This window comes from Sceloporus occidentalis, unplaced genomic scaffold (assembly GCF_023333645.1).
Source record: "Sceloporus occidentalis isolate IW3139 unplaced genomic scaffold, rSceOcc1.0.p SCAF_5, whole genome shotgun sequence".
Taxonomy (NCBI): Eukaryota; Metazoa; Chordata; class Lepidosauria; order Squamata; family Phrynosomatidae; genus Sceloporus; species Sceloporus occidentalis.
Genome location: NW_028316985.1, coordinates 15723586 through 15748977, shown reverse-complemented (window position 1 = coordinate 15748977; position 25392 = coordinate 15723586). Strand labels below are relative to the sequence as shown.

The 25392-nt window shown below is 41.1% G+C and overlaps 1 protein-coding gene across 5 annotated transcripts in view; it reads right to left on the bottom strand.

Moving 5' to 3' along the window:
* Positions 1 to 11483: 11483 nt before the first annotated feature.
* The window catches only part of LOC149311685 (LIM domain only protein 3), a 96913-nt gene continuing 83004 nt past the window's right edge, over positions 11484 to 25392 (bottom strand). For all 5 annotated transcript variants that reach the window (XM_089527677.1, XM_089527679.1, XM_089527675.1 and 2 more), the window contains exons 3-4: positions 22316 to 22441; positions 11484 to 13238 (exon numbers count right to left, since the gene is read on the bottom strand). In XM_089527677.1, coding sequence (XP_089383803.1) covers positions 13133 to 13238; positions 22316 to 22441 — 232 coding nt within the window. In that variant the 3' untranslated portion in view covers positions 11484 to 13132. The remainder of the gene's footprint in view (positions 13239 to 22315; positions 22442 to 25392) is intronic.

Here is a 25392-nt window from a genome sequence, read left to right as displayed (position 1 = left end):
TTCTATTATCCTCTCAGTTATCTAATTTGTTAAAGCTATCCAGCGACTCTTAATTCCTTCTGATTTTACATATTCAAGCCATGGATCCCATTCTTTATAAAACCTTTGTAAAGATTGATTTTTCATAATACATGATAGTTTTTCCATAACAAATATATCGTACAATTTAAGTTTCCAATCTTCTATTAGTGGGGCCTCTTTCTTTTTCCAGTTTTTCGCAGAGACCATTCTGGCAGCTATTATTGCAAAGAATATCACTTTACCTCCTTTTTTCTCTAAATCCTCATCTTCAACAATATTTAATAAATACATTTTAGGGCTCACACACTCTTTTATGTTAAACATCTTTTTCATTTCTTTGTGTTTAGATTTCCAGAATGTGTTTACCACCTCACAATTCCACCAAACATGCAAATATGTTCCCAATTTCTCCCCACACTTCCAACAATTTCCATTCACATTTTTATACATTTTAGAGATTCTATATGGTGTAAGGTACCACCTATATATAGATTTATATAAGTTCTCTCTCATTTCTATACTACTTGTGTATTTAATTCTAATTTTCCAGGTTTTTTCCCATTGTCTCATTTCAATTGTTTGGTTCAAATCTTTAGCCCACTTAATCATATAATCTTTTACTGTTTCTTCTTCCATTTCCCAATTAAGAATCAAATTATAAAATTTCAAAATTCTTTTATCGTCTCCCTTTATAATTATATTTTCAAACTCCTGGTTTCCAGGCCCTATTCCGAATGTACCATTCTCCATTTTAAACCTTTCTACCAATTGTCTATATGAAAACCAATTACAATTTATTCCTTTTCCTCTTAATTCTTCTTGTGTCATCATTGTGTATTTGTTTTGTGTTTTCTTTAAAATATCTGAGTATCTAATCCAGTTATTACTCCTATATTCTTCTCTTCTAATCAAAGCTTCTGCTGGGGAAACCCACAGTGGTATTTTACTGCACCATTTCCATTTATTTTTATTCCATATTAAAAGTAATGATTTACGTATTATGTTATTGTTGAAATTTCTATCCATTTTTACTTTTCCATAGAAGAGGTATGCATGTATCCCATATCTTAGCTCATAACTTTCCAATACTAATAATCTTTTATCTTCTAATTTAAACCAATCAGTTAGCCAATCAAAAAGGCATGCTTCAAAATACCATTTCAAATTTGGAAATGCCATCCCGCCTTTTTCAATTTTATCCTCAATGATTTTACTTTGTATTCTTGCTTTTTTCTTTTGCCACACAAATTCCCTCATATCCTTCTTCCACCTATTGAATGGTGCATTATTCAAAATTACTGGGAGAATTTGAAAAAGAAAAATCATTTTAGGGACGATAATCATCTTTATCGTCGCAATTCTACCCATCCAAGATAATTTCAATTTATCCCACTTTTTCATATCATTTTTAATCTCTTTCCAAATTTTTTCATAATTGTTTTGAAATAATTCTTTATTATTAACTGTTATTATGATACCCAGATACTTTACCAATTTTTTTTATTTGGAACCCTGTTTTCTCCTTCATCTCCGGAAGAGATAGGTTTTCAATGCCTTCTTGAAGGCTTCCAGTGTACAACTTAGTCAAATCTCTTCTGGGAGTGCATTCCAATGAGTTGGAGCTATCGCTGTATAGGCTCTTTGGTGCATTGCTGCCAGTCTCACCTTGGGGTGTTCAAGTAAAAGTTTCCCCGTTGTTCTGAGAGTGCGGGGCGGATTATGTAGGGAGAGGCACTCTCTCAAGTAACTTGGGCCCAAGCCATGTAGGGCTTTATAGGTAATGACCAACACTTTGTATTGGGCCCAGAAGTGAATTGACAGCCAGTGAAGAGATTTTAATACAGGTGTTATATGGTCTGACCTTGAGGTTCCTGCGACCAATCTGGCTGCAGCATTTTGAACTAACTGAAGTTTCTGAACCTGGTACAAAGGTAGCCCCATGTAGAGCGCATTACAGAAATCCAAGCGAGAGGTTACCAGTGCATGTACTACTGTTTCTAGGTCCCTTTGGTCCAGACAGGGAAGCAGTTGGTGTATCAGCCGAAGCTGGTACCAAGTACTCCTGGACATCACATCTACTTGAGATGATAACTGTAGAGATGAATCCAGGAGTACTCCCAAACTGCAAACTTTGTCCTTTAGGGGAAGTATAACCCCATCTAGGACTGGATGGCAAATTTCCCTGTCTGGATTTGGGGTACCTATCACGAGTACCTCTGTTTTCTCTGGATTCAGCTTGAGTTTGTTTTCCCTCATCCAGTCCATTACTGACCCCAGGCAGGCATCCAGAGGAGAGGTGCCATCCTTAGTCGCTGTACCAGTCGGAGATATGGAGAGATAGATCTGGGTGTCATCAGTGTACTGATAACACCGTGCTCCATGGTTCCGGATGATCTCTCCCAGCAGCTTCATGTAAAAGTTGAACAACATGGGGGACAAAATGGTGCCCTGAGGGACACCAGATGTCAGCTCTCTTTTACAAGAGCAACGGTCCCCCAGCCTCACCATCTGGAATCTTCCTGAGAGGTAGGACCGGAACCACTGGAGCGCAGTGCCCCCGATGCCCAACTCTCTCAGGCATTCCAGAAGGATACCATGGCCGATGGTATCGAAGGCCGCTGAGATGTCCAAGAGCACCAACAGGGTTACCTTTCCCCTGTTGATGCCCAGACGGAGATCATCGACTAAGGTGACCATAGCAGTCTCAACTCCGTGACCTGCCCTGAAGCCAGTTTGAAATGGGTGCAGATAATCGGTTTCATCCAAGACAGCTTGGAGTTGAAAGGTGACTGCCCTCTTGATCAACTTGCCCAAGAATGGTAATAAGGAGACCGGTCTGTAATTACACATCACCAGGGGATCAAGGGAGTGTTTCTTCAAAAGAGGTTTTACTATTGCCTGTTTTAAGGCCTGTGGAAATATACCCTCCTGAAGAGATGCATTTATTATGAGATGAAGTGCGGTTTTTATGGCATCTCCTCCCTGAACGGTCAGCCAAGAAGGGCAAGGGTCGAGAGAACACGTTGTCCTTTTCACGCATCTAAGGAGCTTGTCCACGTCCTTGGCATTCACAAACTCAAAATGATCCAGAATAACCTTGCTTCCAGAGTCACTGGATGCCTCTGTTATAGGTTCTGTCAAAAGACCAGCATCAAGATCAGCCCTTATCTAAGAGATTTTGTCAGAAAAATAGTCATTAAAAGCGTCACAGCAGGCTATTGTTGGCTCTAATAAAGGGTTCAGGGTGGCCGGGACTTGAGTTAGTTCCTTAACCACCCTGAACAGCTCTGCTGGATGAGACTCTGCTGATGCAATCCGTGCAGCACAGAACAAGTTCTTACCTGCATCGATTGCCACTCTGTAGGAATGTAACATGTTCTCATGGAGTGCCTTGTCAGATATGTTCTGATGTTTCCGCCAGTAGTGCTCTAGTTGTTGCGCAGCCCGCTTCATCTGGCGAAGATCTTTAGTTTTTTATTAGGAGTGGGCTGGTAAGGATGCTTGGGAGTGATACTGTCTATTACCCCGGTAAGGTTCATATTCCAGTTGTCAACCAGGGTTTCGACAGAATCGCCATCGTTCCCAAACATAGCACCCTCTAAGGCTTCTTGGAACCTTTTGGGTTCCATCAGCTTTCAAGGGCAGACCATTGTAATAGGTCCTCCACCCCCGAGGGGTTTTTGGATCGTGGCTTTCAGTCTCATTGTCTTGACTGCTGTCTTATGATGCTAACTGGTAAGGGTACCAGATCTCATGCAGCTTTCATTTGTTAAAGCTGGTGAATGCTTGGAGGCACTTTTATATGACCTGTGGACTATTGGCTTCCTCTCTAGGTTTTAAATGAGCTGTATGAATGACAGTGGAAGCTGTAAGCCCTGATGTTAATGAAAGAGTTAATCCACTCTATGGTTGCTACCACACTGCAGACATAATTTGGTTCAACACCACTTTAACTGTCATGGCTCCATCCTATGGAATCATGGGATTTGTAATTTGTTGTGGCACCAAGGCTCTCTGAGAGAGAAGGGTAAATATCTCATGAAACTACAAATCCCAGAATTCCACAGCATTGAGAAATGGCAGTTAAAAACAGTGTCAAACTGTGTTAACAGCCTATGTTTTAGACTCTTCTTGAAGGTCCAAGGTCTTGAACTCTACCCTTAAAATAAGTTCAGTAGTAGTTTGGGACGCTCCTTTAAAGTTTGAATTAAAAGCCAGAATAGATTCACTGATCTACTGACATGGGAGCACCAGCCTCTTTTGGTGAATGGCAATTTTTCATATAAAATTTAGTTGTGCTGTTGTTCCCCATTATGATCTCTGAGAACTGGTAAATCTGTGCCTGTACCACTTCAAACGGCAAGTGGGTTCACATGCTTGAACAAAACCTGCATATTGAAAACTCAGGAAGGAGAACAGTTGTAGCAAAGGCTTATTTTTGAGATGCTAATGTGTAGCAGAAATTTCCAGTGCATGCCATTCTCTCAAAGAAACTCCCTATCTGCTATCTGAAGTGATACAGATTAAACAGAGGTATACACCTTAGGAAGAAATAGGCTTACACAAAGGATAAGCAACACTCAAATACCTACCAAATTGTCCCCTTATGTTGCTGCAATAAAATGTCAACCACATTAAAAACACATTTGAAAGGGAAAGAAAAATCCCAGCATAAAGTGGTACAAAGGAATGCTAATGAAACAGAAATAAAAAAGGAGATGCAACATTAACATGCATCAGAAAACTGATATTAAATTGCCAAGTCAGTTCAGTGAAGGCAGCTGAAGTTCCCTGATGGCATCAGTGTGGCATCTCAGGCAAGGATCATATTGATAGATCAAGTAACTATTTGACTATACAGCTGAGATGAGAATGTGCCTGTACTCACTGGTAAGGAAAGGGACCTAGCAAATTGGCAGGAGGAGAGTGGGGGCTAGGAGGATAGGCTGTAAAAGCCACCCTTAGAATTATAGAGTTGGAAGCCGCATTATGGGCTACCAGGTTCAACTCCCTGCTCACTGTAGGATCTTGAATTAGACTTACAGTGGTGCGTTACAGATGCGCACAAAGTACGCGCGGAGCGTGTATTAGGGTTAGGAAGGGGTGTCACTTCCTGATGCCCCTAACCCTAATACGTGCGGAGCGTGTAGAAAATGGTGGCGCCCTATACACATGGGCGCCGCCATGACTACGTCACAACCACACCACCTCCAAACGGGGTGGTGCGGAAGCGACGTAGTGGGGCTGCGTGAGGGTGCCTGGGGCGTCCTTTCCGCAGCCCCGGAAGGAGCTCCATTTTGGAGCTCTTTCCAGGATTTGCGTCGCTGGCGCAGCCTCTACATGGCTGCGCCAGTGATGCAAATGAGAAAGGGGCCGAGTGGCCCCTTTCTCCACATCCCCACCACCATCGTGTGTCCTTGGGGCATGAAGCCCCAAGGACACCCCTTTCCAGGCCACGGGGAAGCAGCCTTTTGCCGCTTCCCCGCGGCCTGGAAAGCGGCGGATCGGGGCCTCAGAGGCTGCCGCTGTGGCAGCTGAAGCCTCAATCCGGTGGGGAAAGGGCCAGTTACGGGCCGCCCCAAATGGGTGGTCTGTAACTCGCCATAGATTCCCAAACTTTGGCCCTCCAAATGTTTTGGACTTCAACTCAGCCAGCTTTGCCATCAGTCAGGAATTCTGGAACCTGAAGCCCCAAACATCTGGAAGATCAAAGTTTGGGAATCACTGATAAGCTTATCGCATGGCACTTGGAGGAACGGGAACGGAACAGAATGGAATAGAATGTTATGGGGGGAAACGTATTACAGCATGGGGGAACGCCACCGATGCTGCCGGGAGTTCTCAGGCCATTCCTCAGCTGTTCCATGGCAGCCAATTTTGAAGAATGGTTCAAAATTGTCACTCAAAATTGGCTGCCAGGAATGGCTGGGGAATGGCTTGGGGACTCCCAGTGGCATCGGTGGTGTTCTTCTGTGTGGTAACACAGTTCCGTTCTATTCCCATTCCTCTAAGTGCTGTGCAATAAGCTTATGATCTAGAGCATCCCCACTAGGTAGCTGCCCGGCCACCTTTTGAAGACACCCAGAGAAGGAGACCTCAGAAGCTCTCTAGGGCACTAGTTCCACTGCTGAACCACTCTTAATAGCATGAAGTTCCTTCCAATTTTCAATCCAACTCTACCATTCCATAATTTAAAACCATTACACCTAGTTCTATCCCCTAAGGCAGCAGAGAACAAGCCTGTTCCTTCCTCTTTGTGGCAGCTCAGTCTTTTCTTCACCAGGCTGAGTATACAGCCTTTCCTGATATGTTTTGTTCTCCAAACCTCTTGTCATCCTCATTGCCCATCTCTGAATTTGCTCCAACTTCTCTATATCCTTTTTAAAACGAGGCACCCAGAACTGAACGCAGTATGCAAGATGAGGCCTGAGCAGCACATAATACAGTGGGACTGTTACTTCCTTTGACTTGCAAACTATGCTTCTTCTAATGCAGGCTAAGATATCATTTGTCTTCTCTGCTGCAGCATCATACAGCTAACTCAACAATAATTGCAAAGTCCTTTTCACATGCTGAGCCAAGTATCCCTTATCCTATACACTGTGAAATTAGAGGCTGAGATTCTACCCAAAAGTTAAGTGATAAGCCTAAATACTGAAGAAGATGGAAGTGCAGTATGGTGTTTTTCACAGCCCCACAAATGCTAGGCAGGGAAGGGGAAGCATAAGAAGCTTTCTCTTAACAATCTAGACTGTTTATTTATCTCATTCAGGATGGGCAACTTATAGTTCTTCAAAAGTTTTTCAACTGCAGCTCTCCGAATACCCCACCATTTGTTACTCTGAGTAGGAGTGATAAGAGTTTTAGTCCTGCAGACAGGAGTCTTAGGAATCGTGCAGCTAGGAGTTGTATTTATAGGAGTGATAGGAGTTGTAGTCCTATGGATAGTCATGCTAACTCACATGTTGCCCACTCTTTCTAGCCACTCTTCTCTGTTTTCAGCTCACCAGGCTCTCCCAGTGTTTTCTTTCACATCAACTGTTAACTAAAAGCTAAACAAAGATGTGACAGTAATTGCATCTTTGCATTTAACAAGCAGGGGTGTTATTTTATTTTATTTTTTAAAATACAAATTGCATTACCTGGAAAGGGGAGGGAGACTAATTTATTATGCACAGTATACTTCATCAGCTACTTAGTTATGTATACATAACTAAATAATGGTTCCTGGTCCAACCCTTTCCACATTCAGTATAAACTCCTGCTGTCGATGTTTAAAGCCCTCCATGGGCTGGCCCCTCCTTACTTATCAGACCTTATTTCTCCTCACCTTCCCACTAGGGTCCTCCATTCTGATAGTCAAGGTCTGCTGTCCCAGCCCAGGATTTCCTCTGCCCCATCTCAGATTCGACCCTTTTCACTCGCTGCCCCTCACTCCTGGAACCTTCTTCCTCCATGAGCAAGAGCCATCACTTCTTTAACCAGCTTCAAAACAGAGTTGAAGACCATCCTGTTCAGGGCAGCATTCCCAGGCATTGCATAAATGTCACTTGCTATTTGATGTTCTTTTGTTGCCTGTTTCATTGAATCATTTCCTGTATTGCTATGTATTTTATATGAATTATCCTACTAGAGAGGCAGGCTAGCTCCAACAGGCCTCCCTGGAAGAAGATTAACCATTCATTAAGAAGCCAAGCCCTCCCTCCCATCTCCCTTGGTCCAGGTAGAGAAGAACTGCTGGCCCTCATCCCCTTCTCCACCACCACTTCCTTCTCCTTTTGTGTCGTGTCTTTTTAGATTGTAAGCCTGAGGGCAGGGAACCATCCAATTAAAAAGATTGTATGTTCAGCGTTGTGTAAATTTACAGCACTTTATAAATAAAGGTTAATAATAATAATAATAATAATAATAATAACCACCCTCCTAGCCCACCTTATGAGTCTGCAGCCACATCTGAGCACAAGGATGATGGTATTTCTATTCCCCTTCTGCCAGTGAGTAAAGCTGCAACAAGGACTGAAACAGGTGTCCTTTTTCTTTCAGGCCTCATCTGCTGGCAGGAAACTTCCTCTTTCATGCACTGTGAATGGTAACTGAATGGATCTCCTTTGCCCAATCCTGCTGCTGGCACTTAAGGAGGGTTTGGGTGGCATTTGCATAGTCTTCAGTAGTTTTACTGAATATAGAGCAGTGATGGATCCATACCTCTTCGTTACGAATCTATAATTGCAATGCTGAATGCCAGCCATAATTATTAGGATTGTAGCAGACATCACAGGGGAACTTAACTCTTTTGTCCCTGATTTAGTCCTGATAAAAATGTGTGCACTGGTATTTTCTTGGTTGTTCCTCCTTTCCCCAGTTGGGTTAATTCACCCTCCATTCCTGCTGTGATCACAATAATTATGACCTATCACATTGATGCTATTTGCATTTCTATATACCCCTGCCCTTTTCATTTTAATTTTTTAAAATATATTTTCCCTCATAGCCTCTTATTTGTAATACGGCAATAATGGTGATGGGGATTTATGTTGGGGGAGGGGAGGGAAGATAAATGCTGTAAAGCATCTTGAAACGCAAACAGCACTGAACCCTTGGTTTCCTCTGTCTTTGGGCAAATCCCTCCTTTATTAACCTAATCTTGCAATTACCTGCAGGCATGTATTAATAAATATGACATGGGCCAAGGTGCACGCACACACATAGACACACACAAGTGCTTGTGTACACACACACATCAGTGAGTAGAGAGGCAGCTTCATTTATAACTGCCTTTCCTACAAACCATGTTGCAATCAAAGTGATCTGAGGGTGACTCATTAATTAATTGTTCTTTTTTATTATCTGCTATTGAGTTAATGAGTAATTTGTGCTGGATAACTCTCTGAACACATTGATTACATGAGATATTTTCTGGGAGCTTTCCTCTCAATGACATACTGAAATGGGTAGGTAGCAAGTTTTTTTCCTTAGCAGCAGATGCAGAACAACCAAATCATTTGAAGGGTGGTTGAATGCATCTCAGAGGGGAAGTTGATTGTATAGCAATGTCCTGGTTTCCAGTGCTTTCCTTCCTGCAGACATAACCCCTTTCTTGAAAATGCTAACTAGTGATGAATAGCTTGCAACCTAACTTCTTTGATTCAGAACAGATGTTTAAATAATGCTCACCTTTCCTGTCTTGTCAAGGAAAAACCAGAAATACAATACTGCAGCATTGAAAAGTTGTCTTATATTGCTCCTCAGCACTGGCACAGCTAGTTGAGTGCCATCTGTGTTGACCAGCAGCAATCTTCCAGGGTTTCTGAGCTTTGTTTGGGGATTGCAAAGTTTAAACCTGGGACTTTATGAAAGCTAAGTGTATGCTCCAGTCAGCTCAAGCTTGCACAGGCAATTGTGAAGAACATTTGGAGGGCTTCTATCATGGTTTGGGGCCTGATCAGGGTTGCCACAGAAAAAAAGATTTGGAAATAATTATGATAAATTAATCCCATTGAGTACAAGAAGATTTATTCAATGACTCATAGATGTGATAGGTATTTATAGCAGAGTAAGGGAATCCATGAATGTTGCCATTATTGGATGTTACACACCTTGCGCAGGAGCACCCTAAAAGATACCGAAAGCCCTCCCAACAATTGCATGTGCATACTTGCCATGGTTTGAATTGGCAGAAGGGGAATAGAATCTATCTCTTGTTCTCAGCTGACAACTTTCTAGAAGGTATGGGAAGCTACTCATTGGGCATGCAATGGCAGGGAGTGCTGTAAGAACATCTTATGTGCCACAGAGCCTCAACTTGCTAGCAATGGAGTGGTATCTTGAGTTCCATGTGGGATACTGGTATAGCTACACTTCTGCCAGTATCTAAGTTTGGTTGCTGCTGCCTGCTTGCATGCAGGACTTGGTCTCAAGGTGACTTTGCAACCTTCTACCTGTACTCAAATGGCCTGAACACTTCTTTTAATCCTTTTATGCCCACCTGGAATTGTGAATAGTGTTCTGTGATCCTAAGGCAGGTACCCCATTCCCTCTTTGGTAGCAAATACCAGGTCAACACATGAAATATCAGTAAGGAGGGTGTGTGTGTGTGTGTGTGTGTGTGTGTGTGTGTGTGTGTGTGTGTGTTTCAGGCCTCATAGTGGAGGGGTCTCTGCAACCTATTTAAAGATATATTGCTTCTCTTGGAGGCTTCTAGGGATGTACTGACACTGTAGAAATGATGCAGTTTGACACCACTTAAAGTGCTGTAGCTCCATCCTATGGAATCCTGGGATTTGTAGTTTTATAAGGTCTTTAGCCTTCTTGTTCAAAGAGTGCTGGTGCCCCACAAAACTAGACATCCCAGGATACTGTAAGATGGAGATGTGGCAGTTAAAGTGTCAAACTGCATTATTTCTACAATGCAGATGCACCCTAAGAGAAGCTGCACAATGCTTTCTTTTCTTTTCAGCCAGAAAAAGGGCACCCTGGGGAGCCAGGAGAAATTAAAACTAACTGCCTTGAGGAGCTGCATGTGGCTCCAAGGCTCCACTATCCACCCATCATTTCGTTCATAGTCTCCAAGTGTGGTAGCAAACTCTCCTCTGAATAGGCAGATGCCAGTCCTGGCCTCAAATGTGAGTCTGAAGGTCACAGCTTACTCCCTCCTGGATCATTTTGTTTGAACCCTTCCTTGCACAGATGGGAAGAAAATCTCCCAAGAAAGGGATCAAGACAGACAAGCCCAAAAAGGAATGCAGAAAAACCGCAAAACTCTCTTGCTGTCTCTGTGTACGTAAATCAAATTTAGATTTCATGGCAAAGTCACCTCTTCATTTTGTCTGAGAGAAGAATTTGTGCTCTTGCATGTATACATAGCAATACATTAGCTACTCTGTGCTCAAATGCAAATGACACACATGCTTTACCATCTTCTTTAGCTTTACTTCTTTTCTACCATAATACATCCTAGGCAAGGTTTCCCTTACCCTGTCAACTTTTTCAAGAGCAGTTTGTGTGGTAGTGGTCGATATATACATGGATGGCATAAGTGTCAATGATAGGATGATATGTCTGTCTGTCTTTCCTGCACCACTGTAGTAGCTGAGAGGCAAAGCAAAAGCTCCTGGGATCAATATCTGGTGCATCTAAAAGTAAGAGATAATGCAGAGCCACCTCTCCATGAAGTGTCAAAGAGCCAGTCAAAAACAGTCAATGCTGAGCAATGGGATGCTACTCAGATGTAATATCTCTGCTGTAGGAACACCAGTCCAGATAAATAGGTCACACTAATTGGCTAGGAAGATATGGAAAACCAAACAAGAGATTCAGGAAGGATGGCTCCAATGAAGCACCAGAAGCATTGATAGCTGTTCCCAGAATAGCAATCGAGTTGAGCGTATTGGTGAACAGTTGGCCCTTGGACAAACCTTGCATGAGTGGAGGTGGGTGAGAAGCAATAGCTTGAGATATTGCCATCCAATCCTTAGATTTTATTTATTTGTAGACTGACTCACCCCAACAACTTGGAATGGATAACAATAAATTAAGAAACAAAACAAAAATACAATAACCAGTTAAATTTTGATCAATCGCAAATACAAAGGAACAGATGCTAACAGATGCTTAGCATTCTAGAAGAAGTGCTTCATTTCCATTCTCCAAAATGGCAGCCCCAAATCAGAAAGCTGGATGACACTTATGAAAGATTATGCAGCTTTTGACAGTCTCTCCAGGGTGGAGTTTCCATAGTTATGGGGCAGCCACCAAAGTTGCCTCACTGAAAGGCCCAGTTGACTTGAGATAACCTGAAGAGGGCACTCCTGGTCAATGTTATGGGTGGAAATGACCATAGGGAGGGAGACAGTCTCTTAGGTATGCTGGAACCAAACTGGATAAAATTTAGGAAAGACACTCATTTAGTTAAAATAATGTTTCTGTACAGGAGCAGAAATCACTATGCTACAGTAAAATAACTTCAGAAATATATATATATATACATATAAAAATTTTTACATGACACCCAAAGGCACTGAGTTGCATTGGGGCTCAGCTCCTCATTCCCAGTTATATTGGAAACAAGCAATTACATCTTTCTTCTCCTTCCTTCAGGGTAGGTACAGAGCACAGTCGCCCCCAAAATAATTAAACACCTGCTCCATAAAGTTGAAAACACCTGTCAATAAAATTGAAAACAACAACAACACCAAATTCTGTAGCAAAACAGAAAGTATTTTTCCATGAAATGTGTGAAATAAGCTAAGATCATTCCCTTTAAAAAGAAAAAAGAAAAAGAAAAAGATGAAGAAAGTCACAGCGGCAACTTGCTGGAGATAGAATGAAAGATCCTGAACGGTGGCAACTTTGACACTGTTTCTAGCATTATAATCCAGTCAGAAGTTAAGCACTCCTAAATCCCATTGATTTCAATGGGAGAGTTAAGCACATACTTAAATATATCCTATACAAGTCAATGGAACTAAGTACTTAACTGTGGCTAGATCTTGCTCAACATTTTCGATTAAATAGTTGAAGTGTCGATAAGCATTTTGTGAAGCATGGAGAATAATGTGTGGGATTGGCTCTTAAAATTCTCTCTTTTTTGTTCTTTTTTTGTTTTTACTAGAAAGATACAGCTTTTTCAAAATAGCTGGTAGATACAAGAAAGCATAAATATACAATAAAGTTTGGACACGGATTGTACTAAATGCAACAATACAAATAAGCAAACAGGAACACAAATGGTAACACAATAAAACTGTATTACATTTGTGCTTCAAATATAACAATGCATTATATACATTAGTCCAAAATAAGCATCTCATGCCAAATGACACAAAAAGAAAAGAGAAACCCAAAACAGCAAGCCAAAAAACCAAAAACAAAACCCAAACCCTTTCAGCAGTATGTACATTATCTTTTAATAAACATTCAACTGTGAACTGGTGCAATTTCCACTACATATATTTGCAGTCCGCCTTTTATTCCACATGACCATCCTGTCTCCCTATATCTACGCTATTCAGTAGGTTCCGCCATTATTTCTTATATACATGTTGAACAGAAAGAAAAGAACAGAAAAGATAAGACTGTAGTGCTTCAATATTCTTAGGAGTGATGCATCAGATCAGCGAACTTGGGGTGCATACCCTTCTTTCATTAAACCCTCCTCATAGTCTGTCTGGCACAGAATCATGTTGTTCTTTAGGAAAAATTTGTCTCCCACACAAAATCTGGAAATACAAAAGAGAAAATGAATAAATGAAAAACAGAGGCACTCATTTGCTTTTGCCTACTATCAGACACACCAAACATGGGATGTGTTCTTAAGAACATTGTACTTCACAAAGGGCCAACCATTTCTCATAGAGCAAATCACTGCAACGTATTATCAGGTTGCTGCATCCTTCTAAGCATACTGCTTCTGATTTAGTTAGTTAATTTAGTTCTCAAATGAAGCAATAAGTAATTTTAGCAAGTTCCTCCCTGCCTCAGATCTTCAAAAATTATAGAGGTTTGGAAGACTACAATGGACCCTCCACATTCACTAGGGTTAGGGCCCCATGAAAGTGGAAAAACTGCAAGTTAAAAAACACTTTTTTTTACCAGAGAGAACAACTCTCTAAGAATCTCTAGGTCTTCCAGTGCAACTCTGTGGTCAACATCTGCTGGAAGCTGACCACAGAATTGCCCTGGATGACCTACAGAAGTCTAGGAATCTGTAGGTCATCTAGTGCAACTTCAGGTGAAGATTGGCTAGAAAGTCATACAGTAAGACCTAGAGACTCCTAGGGAGAACATATTAATCAAATCCATGAATAATCAAATTCACAAAAAAGCCACAAACGTGGAGCACTGACTGAATTAGTAGTTCAGGAATTATTTTGTGAGAAATTCACATGTGGTATTTTTGTATAGAAAACAGCATTTTTTGAGCAAGAATAAGACACTTCACCAAATTACAAAGTCCAGGATTCTGTAGGGTGGAGCCATGGCAGTTGAAAATGAGAGGGAAGAACCAACAAGCTCAGCACGCTCTTTTCCTTTCCTGTGATGCTATTTTGTGCGGGTGTCCTTGTGAGGGAGAGAATCCCCAAAGAGGAATTGTTAAATAAAGTTGGGGTGTTCCAAGACAAAACCTCTGCAGTGTACCCAGCAGCCATATTTCCCAATGGGCAAGTGAGCTTCCAGCAAAAAGAAGTGAATGATTTTTTTTACATACCTTTATTTACCTACACAAACAAAAGGAAGCAACACATATGCATTTCAATACATTCAGGGTAGGGAGCAATATCAATAGCAAGTAGATTTCTATACCACTTATCAGTGCACTTAAGCACCCCCTAAGCAGTTTACAATGTCTAAGCTAATTGCCTTCCACAAGCTGGATACTCATTTTAGCGACCTACAGAAGGATGCCAGGCTGAGTGGATCTTGGAGTCCATGGGATCGAACTCACAGACTTGTGGCTATGAATGGCTGCAGTACTGGCCTTTTACCACTGCACCATCAGAGCTAGCGTGGTGTAGTCATCTGAGTGTTGGGTTGCAAACTCTGGGGACCAGGGTTCAATTCCCAGCTCGGCCATGAAACCCACTAGATGATCTTGGGCAAGACACATGCTCTCACCCTCAGAGGAAGGCAGTGGCAAAACCCTCAAACAAATCTTGCCAAGAAAAACCCATGATAGGGGTTGCCATAAGTTGGAAATGACATGAAGGCATGCAACAAGAAGTTCATGGTATTGGTGGCTGCCTCCGCTTCTGGTTCAGTATAGAATATTAGGTGCCACAAAAGCTTCATTTGACTGATCAACTCCTCCCATATAATCTACCTGGTAAACTCCAGTCCTCTGCCAGAAGAGGTTCAACAGCTGAATATGCTGTCCAAATTTAAAAAGCATTGAAGACTGGTCTCTTCCAGCAGCCCAATCTAGATGATTTTTAAAACTTTAAATGTTAAATGTAGTTTGTATTAACACATATGGTTTTTTTCACTCTTTTAAACTGATGTATGTTTTAACTGATATTGTGTTCTTAATTGATGCATATTTGTTGGTCTGTCGCTGTTCCCTGCCTGAATCCATGGGGAGAGGTGGGTAAGAAATATTGTTTTTGTTGTTCTTGTTCTTTAGCACAGAAATCAATTGAGTCTATATCTCTACCAGTTCACATTTCAGGCTGAAGAGAGGACATATGAATCATTCTTCTTATACAACCAAATTACTTTCACACGAGGTGTGGCATGAGTATATCACCTTGGATTGCTTCTACAATGGCCCTTTTTATTGAAAAAAGGAGAGTTCACTTTAAATGGAGCTTAGAGAAAGAGGGGAACCCTTCCCCCTACCCACCCAGGGGTCTTGGGGCACAAAGAAAAGTTTCACTAATGAATGATTTTCCATTGGGCAGGAGGTCATATTCTGTTTGTGGGGAATGCTCCAGCTATAAAAACAGACGAGGAGGAACTACTCGCAGCCATTCCAATTAAACCCAACAGAGTAACCCAAATGAACTTCTTAGCACTGATGCGGATAGATGAAAACTAGTTTCCCCTTAGCTAATTATCTGCTTTTGCCGAGAAAGTATTGTTTAATGCAGTAATGGATTACAATGTTCCTTTTTGTCATATAATTTTCCAAGCAGCGACACGTAGGACACAATTAGGCGCCGAAATAAATGTGTGCGTTGTTTACGGTAGATTTAACAACAGAGTAGCGATGGGAATAGGCTGTGTATGGACTTAATTGTAACAATTTAACCTTCAAATAGCAGTGTCTGGTGTAGTTGACCCAGGAAAAGTACATATAATTACACACGTTGACCTCCCCAACCTTTGATAGCGGGGCCCCCCTTCCCCTCCACCAGTCAGTCAGTTTCTAACCATGTTTGAAGCAGAAATCGGAGGGAATTGTCACAGAGTAAATTGCGTATTGAAAGGAGGCCTTTAATGTTTTGTGAAGTTGTGGGGTTTTAAAGGGAGCAGCAGTTGGACTGATTTACATTTGTAAAGATTGGAATGCTAGACAAACAGCGAACCCATTTATTTTCCAACCGGGTAGCTTTGGAAATTTATCCTTATGCTCACTAAATAGAGTGAGGGGAAAATAGTGTAATAAAAAAGTGGATTGAAAAGAATTAGCTTGGCTCCTGAAGGAAAATTGGGCTGTTTATTTGTGGACTCTCCTCCGCACTGAACCCCCTTCCAACTCCCCCTCTCCTTTCTCTTTCTCTCTCCCACATCTCTGGATTAATACTAACTCATGGGGTTTGACGGAAAATGCAGATTATAGAAAGGTCTTGAAAATGTTTAAGTTATTTATAGCCAAGCCAGCTTTATAGAAAAAGTGCATACACACACACACAGACCCCTCCTACTCTCAGCTTATTTTTAAAAAGGATATTTCATTTTATTCCAACTACATTTTATTGAAATGACCATCTGTAAATAGAGGGCAGAAGAAGAAGATCAGACCCCCCCCCCCCCATGCTTTTTAAAATCCTAAATCGGTTTGATGTTGTCCAAATTGAAAAATATTATTTTTCTAGACATCGTTTGTTATATTAAAAAGAGTTGGCATAGCATGGGAGGTTTGAGTGTTGGACTAGGAATCTGGAAGACCAGGGTTCAAATCCTTCCTCAGCCATAGGAACCCAGTGGGTGGCCTTGGGAAGTCACACTCTCTCAGCCTTAAAGGAAGGCAAAATCAAAACCCCTCTGAACAAATCATGTGAGGAAAATCCCTTGACAGATTCAATTTAAGGCTGCCATAAGTCAGAAATGACTTGAAGGCACACAACAAGAAGAATGCTAACCAGGGTTGCCAGTTCTTAGAGCTTTTCTCTCCCCCCCCCCCCCCCAGTCATCAGTCCACAGATGGGCAAGAGCACAGCCTTTGAAAATGTGTCTTTCCCATCTGTTAGTCTTGTTTCATTTGAATTACATACTCTGTGCAAATAGGATTGATACGCAATGTCTCCTCTTTAATGACGTTACTAGGGACTTTATCACATGGGGAAATTGAGGGTTTAAACAGTGATTATCCTGGGAAAATTTTGTGATTGGGATTGCAATTTTTACACTCCAATGCAATTAAAGCATCATCATCCAAGGAATAACCAGCTACAAATCATTCATGGGAATCATGGAAATCCCATGAATGATTTGTTGCTGGTTATTCCCTGGTTATTCTTTGGATAATGATGCTTTAATCACGATGTGTGTGAAAATCTTAATCACAATCGCACAATTTTCACAGGATGATCACTGTTTAAACACCTAATTTCACCCCAATTTTACCCTGTGTGATAAAGTCCTAGGACTAGGAGAAAGAGGACATTCTGTCTCTGCCCCCTGCCTCATGCTGGTCACATTATAAGCATTAATGGAGGATAGTCAGGATGGAGGCCTGATACTCTTGCACATCACTGATGATGCATGATCACTTCATGTATTCCTTTTCAGAGCTAGCTCAACTGCTCCATGACACCAACTTAGGCACACTTTTACCTCTGCTGACAAATGCAGCAATGGCAAATAGTGCTAACAGGGACACTACAAGCCAAGTGTTTTGTGTGTGTGTTTTGTCTGAGGGTGTGTGGTTGCTTTTTCCAATGAAAAGCTCACTGACAGATGAGAAATGTCAATTAGTGTCTGCAGCTGGTGGTGGGTGGAACCAGAAGGGGAAAAAATGGAGAGACCTTGAAGGATTCAATAGCATTACCCTCACCCCCTGCATTCTGCATCTCTTTCAGTCTCTTTCATACACTTTCTCTTACTCCAATCCTGTTACAGACAATCAGTGCTTGTAAACATAAAATTTCTTGCAGGTGGGATGTTTAGGACCATGGACAACACGCAGCCTGATAAGACTCCCCATGCATAGAAAAATAATAAGTTGTGAGCCTCCTTGGGTCTTTTTCTGGGAGAAAGGCAGCATAAAAATGAAATAAAATAAAATAATAATAAAATACTGCTCCATGTAACTAGCTGTTACTGGAAAAGAAATGCAGCACACTGTGCATCAGAATTCAAAGTTCAGTGTACTAGATTTGGATATATACGTGGCAGCAGGGTGGAGAGAGAAACTGTAAGTAGTGATAGGTACAAAAGGGAATTGCAAGATATTCTTCCATATTACCAAGTATGCTCTAAATACCATGGCTGAGATCCTAGATCACCTACTATGTCTAAATAACTTAGTGTTGCCTCTCTTCCACTCCTATTCTATTGAGCATTGGCCACTGTGAGCGATGGAGGTCTGTTCTCCTGTCAACGGAGGTGCAACATACAGATATTTCCAAACCTTCCCTTTAGGGATCTCCAGTGTGACAATCTGAAGTAGGATCCCTGCCACAATCCCTGCTTCTGTATGAGGGGGTGGAAACATCAGTATGCTGCACCTCAGTCAATCAGAGAACAGATCTTTAATAAAATAATAAAAATTTTATTTATATACCGCCCTTCTATAAAACCAGGGCGGTGTACAACATCTTTATTGCTCATAGTGGCTGCTTTCCAATAAAGCAGGGCCAGGAGATTTTTATGGTCCTGGCAACAGTGCCACAATTGTGAATATGCAGAGGCTGTGAAAGTGAATCAGTGCCAGATGCTATTCTGCTTTGGTCAGGTCTCACCTGGAATACTGTGTCCAGTTCTGGACACCACAGTGCAAGAGAGATATTGACAAATAAGCATGTCTAGAGGAGGGAGATCAAAATGGTGAAAGGTCTGGAAATCATGTCTTATGAGGAGCACCTTAGGGAGCTGGGTATGCTTAGCCTGAGGCAGAGAAGGTTAAGAAGTGACATGATAGCCATGTTTAAGTATTTGAAGGGATATCATATTGTGGATGGAACAAGCTTGTTTTCTGCTGTTCCAGAAGATAGGACACAGAGCATTGGATTCAAACTACAGTGGACCCTTGTTATACGCTGGGGTTTGGTTCCAAGATCCACCGTGTATAACAAAATCCGTGTATGCTCAAGTCCCATTAAACATAATGACATAGCAAAATGGTGTCCCTTATAAAAAGTGGAAAATCAAGGTTTGATATTTGAAATTTATACTTTTTTGGAACATTTTCAAACCGTGTATGCTTGAATCCGTGTATAATAGATCCGTGTATAAGGAAGGCTGACTGTACAAGAAAAGAGACTTCACTTAAACATTAGGAAGTCGTTCCTGATAGTAAGAGCTGTTTGACAGTGGAATATGCTACCTATGAGTGTGGTGGAGTCTCCTTCTTTGGAGGTCTTTAAACAGAGGCTGGATGGCCAACTGTTGAGGGTGCTTTGATTGTGTATTCCTGCATGTCAGGGGGTTGGAGTGGATGGCTCTTGTGGCATCTTCCAACTCTATGATTCTATGGTTACACATCTATAACTGCAATAGTAAATTCCAGTCCACTTGCTCACCAATTTCTTGCTTCCCTCCCTTCACCTATCACTTCATGATGACTCCTTCCATGTTGTGTTTTCCCCATTTCTCTCCTTCATTGTCTTTTCTCTCTTACTTCATCTGGCACTTTCATTTCCACTATCATTGGCTACTCCTTCCTCTGTGCCACCTCCATTCTTTCCCCTTCCCTGTCTGGCTTACTGTCCTCCCTGCGTGCATCTTGGTCTTCATCATACTCCTGGCTTCTTGTCTTGGTAAGACAGGAGATTGCATACACATGCCACCTCTGGGTTCAGGCCTGAAATTCTTCAGAAATTTTGTTAACATCCTACATAGTGGAACAAGCAATTTTGCCCCTTGAAATCCTCTCTACTTCACTCTGCTACATCATTCACTCTGGTACTTTCCAATGTTTCTGTTACTGTACATAAAATCCCTACTTTGGTCACAGAAATGATAGCCTCTTAACTTCTGCTTTGTAAAGAGGGGTTATTTTTTGAAGGAAATTAAGATATACACAAACACCAGTCTTTAACTAAATTCCTTTCCCATCACTTTTTTATGTGCTGTTGGTAACAAAAATTACCTGCCTTGCTTGACTGATAAAGATTAGCTGACTTCTTCCATTAAAGAAGTTTGTCTTGTATGGGATGAAGTGACAAGACAATAACTAAGTGCTAATTGTGCATAACCAATACTAAAGATATGCAGCCCCATTACTGCATGCAATAAATGGAGCGAACAACAAGAACGTATTAGGCACTTTTAATAATGACACTAGAACAGTGGTTTAGCACAATGAGGATAGGAAAAGCTTTTGAGCTTCAATTCAAAAGAGTGTTAAATTATTTCTTACTTGAATGGATTCTACTGGTAGAGTAAGAATGACCTTATTTTGAATGCGGGCTCTTTAGTTCTGCACCAAAACAAGGCTGATGTATAGCAACTGTAAATGGCCCTGTAACTTCTAATTGCTTACCGTTATTACATAGTTTAAACAGTGGTTATTACTTGTCTGATATTTTAATTTTCTGCACAACGTGATGAAAAAAAGGTCAATTTGGCTTTGTTTTAGACTGTAATTGTAGAAAGCTATAATTATGGCAGCTGCAGAATTCACATTGCATGAGGGACACTTGACTATGTAATAAAAAAAGTTACTATGTTGTAACCGAACAAAGTAGAACAGCAGGGTTTGATTAACCCCATCTGGGGGTGGACAAATATGCCTGCTTCTAGTCTGTGTCAGTTCAGCAAGTTTACACCCATAGGTTAGTTCTGTTTTCAAGGTTTAATTGATTTTTAAAAATTCTCAAAATTTATGTATTTTTAAATGTTCATTTCCCCCCTTAAAATAACACTTTAATGTTCATTCTGGAGAACTGTAAAATCTGGGGGCAGTTATGTTGCAATCTGTAAGGCAGTCAAAGTACGTACTGCAGATTCATTGATTTTGCAATTATAATGATGGTGTTCTTCAAACATTCCTGTTCGCACACATTGATGATATTATGGGATCAATTCACAAGCCTTCTAAAGGCTAGAGCTACGTGTTTTGTAGAGAAAATGGCACCTCACTCTGTATCAAGTTGGTACACAAGACCAGCCAGTCCTGACATGCAACAGAGCAAGGTAGGAACTGATGGTGCTGGAAGAGGAGATCAAAGAGCAAATGGGTCTGAGATCAACAAAAGACCACACTTTCACTAAAAGCCAAAATTAATGCATTGAGCATATCAGAAGATGACATGACTCACTGGAAAAGATGACAATGCTCAATAAAGTAGAAGGCAAAAGGGAGGAAAGGAAGGCCATGTTACATGACTCAGTCAAGGAAGCCATGATTCTGAAATTGAAAGACCTGAACAGGGCTACTGATGACTGGGGCTCATGGTTGTCTCTTATTCATAGGGTTGTCATATAGTGAAGCTGACTTGACAGCATATAACAACAACATGGATGGACAAGGAAAGCACAATTTGAATTTTGTTTTTGGTAGCAAAACATCTTGGGTTGACACTATTTGCTAAGGAAAATGGCATTCTAGTTTTGGCTCTCCCCCTGTACCAAGGAGACAACTTGGTTCTAGGTGTGCTGGATATATACAAAGAGCAGAGCATGGAGAAATTATTGTTTGTACAACCTTCACCATGTTAGCTGCAGAATTCTGGTCCAAAAAGTAACCTTTTCAAGCTCTGGGGATAAGACCAAGAGGGGAGTGGGAGAAGAGTACTCGTGCACAGTTGATCCTACAGTCATAGGCAACATCTGGCAAGATATTTCATACTTCTCAAGTCAAATGTCCAAAGGAACAGCCTTGCATGATTTTGATAGAGCTATAAGTTGTGCCATCATTTTTGATAGGATATAAAAATCGACATGGCTAATGCTTAAACTTTCTTCCATTTTTGGGCATTTTGTATACTTTGCAAATATGCCTGCAGAATACAAACTCCTCTGCAGATGCTGCCATTTATTTCCTTGAAAGAACACTTTTGTCTAGAAAACAAGCTGCAACTCATGAGTAAATAATCATACATAGGACTTTTGGGTCTATATGCTTGCATGGGCCACAATCAGAGTTTACTGAGGCTGCTGCTAACCGAAGTTTACTATTTGCTCCTTAAACCAAAAGCAAAATTATTCAGTCATCATATGAGAAGAGAAGAAGGGAGCAAGCAACTCCATGGTTCACACTTATTATGTTAAATCATACAGCTTAGCATTATTCTGAACATGATCAGTGTGATGATCACAATGGCACATGTGATAATATCCCTAAATGGCCCAAGCCAGTCCAAGCTGGTTGTACCCGGAGGATGAGAGCAAGAAACTGTACCCATTGCCATATATTCTAGGTCAGTGCCAAGTTGGTTTTAACACATGGAAGGGGTCCAAGAAACTCTCTTACCTCTGATTACAAAGTTGACATGCAAAGCAGTCCAGGTGGTAAACATTGTCCTTGGCTCTCATCACCATTTCAAAAGCAGGGATGAGTTTGCTGCAGGCCGCACAGTTTCCTGTAACACCAAATAACCTAAAGGGGGGGGGGGGGAGACATACACACAGAAAAAAGACGGGACACAAGTTTGGTTGGAATTAATATATAAACAGATTATTTTAAAATATAGGTTATTTTTAATATATATATATATACAGAGTACCCAACAGTCACATCTGTATTGTACCTTTTCAAGAGGGATAAAACACTGGCTGAGATTTTAATTCAAGAAGCCAGAGTGTAACATACTGCCTGTTCAGTTCTGTTTCCCCTATCCCCCTGCACTTGCAAACCCTGGCAGGCCCCTCTGTTGCTGTTGTTTGCTAGCCTGGTGGGGCGGGGGGAGGAAGAAATAAAGGCAATAAAGAAATTGATCTCCACTTGGAGAGGGGAAAAAACAAGGATGTATACATAGATTTCCCCAGGAGACCAGAGCAGTTGCATCTCTATCATCTCAACTGTGTCCCTGTCCTTCTGCTTTCTTCCCTACCCCACTGGTAAACCAAAAGGCTGTACACTCTCCCCAGGCTCACCCGTTGCGAGGGAGACACATATTTTGAATAAAGAGCTGTGGACCCTCCCTGGGTTAACCAATTGTTTGTGAGGGCACATATTTTGGAAAAACAGCTCTGGACCCTACCCAGGCTAACCAGTTGTGTGTGAGAGCACATATTTTGTACATAGAGCTGTGGACCCTTGCCAGGCTAACCAATTGTGGAGGGCACATATTTTGGACAACTATTTTGGCAAAAGGCAAGGGAATAGCTCTCTGGAACCCATCTAGAAGGACACAGGTAAGAATTAGCTACACTTAATGGACATACATATAACTAAGAGGGTGCCCAACATATGATTTCATGATGAGATTATGTTTCCCCTGGACATAATGAGGTACAACTGCATTTCTATATCAGGGTAGAAGTAAAACCTCTTCCCATTCATATTGGCTTTAGAGTCATAACCTTTGCACAAGTTATCAGAAGGATATGGGATTATGAACAATACTTTGAAGTGTGCCTTTTCTCCCTAAGTTTCAAATATATATATAAAAAGTCTTCAGTACATAGTTTTCTAGACCAGACTTGTTAGTGCAGATAGAAACAGTGTTGTCATTCAGCCAGTTCACCCAAAATTGGTTGGATTTGCCAAACTGCTTATTGTGGGGGCAGCAAATGAGACGTTTCACTGCATCCTCCTTCCCACCCCCCACATGGCACATGCTTTGATTCACTCTCAACCACCCTCTCCAGCAACAGCAGCAGTGGGAGCAGAAAAAAGCCACAGCAGAGTGCAGCAAAGGCTAAGGAAACAGAGAAAGGGATTAGATTAGTGCCTCACAAGTAGCCCCTGCCATAGAAGGAAAGGTAGGAAGGAGAGGGAGAGGGAGAGGGAGAGGGAGAGGGAGAGGGAGAGGGAGAGAGAGAGAGAGAGAGAGGGAGGGAGAGGGAGAGGGAGAGGGAGAGGGAGAGAGAGAGAGAGAGATATCATTCAACAATGGCATGGATTCAAGGGTGGCTCTGTCTGCTAGTAGATGATAGAAATGGCTCCTCAGATTTCACTGTAAATATGGGAATCTGCTGTAAAACCTTGGCCTCAGTGCTATTTATTTATAACACACATGCTTTAGCATAAGAGGAAATAATACTTTGGTACCAGTGGGGAGAAGCTACTATTCTAGTCATTTCTGACACCTAGTGCTAAAAGCTTTACCATTATTAAAGAACATTTTATGAAGAAGTCATTTAAAGCGTCAGAAAGCATTAGTGGTTCATGCACCTTACAACCCTACACCATGCTTATAGCTATGATTATGTTATTCAAGTAGCCTATTAAAGTAAATGAGGCAGTCAACTATATATAGCCACATTAGGCGTGCAGCTACATTATATTGTAGGAACAATTTCAGATCTTTTCTAAAATGTTTTAATTTTGGTGTTAACATTTTTCTCTTTGCAGAACAGGTGTGTATTACCCCTGACACATACACACACACACACACATATCCCACACCAGCCACATGGTTGGTCAAAGCATTTTCTCCCTTTTCTAAACTGGTATGTTACAAATAATAAAATAATCCTACATACATTGGGAGATATAATTATAATATGGGAAGATTATAAACTTTGGGGTTTTGTTGGGTTTTTTTAACGGCACAAACCACCAATCTTTGAAACCAACTTTAATGTAAAGCTTCTTAATACATGTGCATGAATTTTTTTTGTTTTTAAAAAAGCAATTCTCTCTTCTGTGTATAGCAGTTAATGCCATTTTCAAGTATGATAGAAAATAGATGAAAATGCCACATCTGCCGCTTTCCTTTTTGCTCTTCAACATCAGGCTGACAGCAGAAAAATATAATGGCTCTCAAGGGAAACACTAAATTAAAAGCAGTTCTAAGCTAATGAATTCAAAGGTACTACAGTAGAAAACTTGGTTTGGCAACACACACAAATGAATGCAAACCTTCCCATTTGGTAGACCTGAACCAGCTATGCCGGTAAGCCCACTGAGCTCTGATACCAGCTCAATATGCACATTTTGCATAATACATGTGGCATGTTTATTTTTAAAGTTCTGAACCATTTTTTGCTCATTGTCTGATGGGCTGGGTTTTTTTTAAAGTTCAGAGACAAACCAAAAAACAACAAAAATCCCAAGTCTTAATCATCAGCATTTCTATGTTCATCAGATTTATTATTCAAGCTCATGTCAACTTCATTTTCCTAGTTGTGAAGACTGATGATTAACATTATGCATGCACACACACACACATGCACACACACACATATACATACATACAAACACTTTTTGTCCCTAAAGACTCTGTCCCATCAGTTCACAGATGTGGTTTCTTGCGACGTTAAGTGGAAAAGGGCTGAAACAGACCGCTTCGTGACCCAATCCTATTAAAGACAAGGTGAAACCACAGAAATAGCTCATAAAGAAATTAAAAATAATCCTAGAAAAGGTATGATTTGCACTTG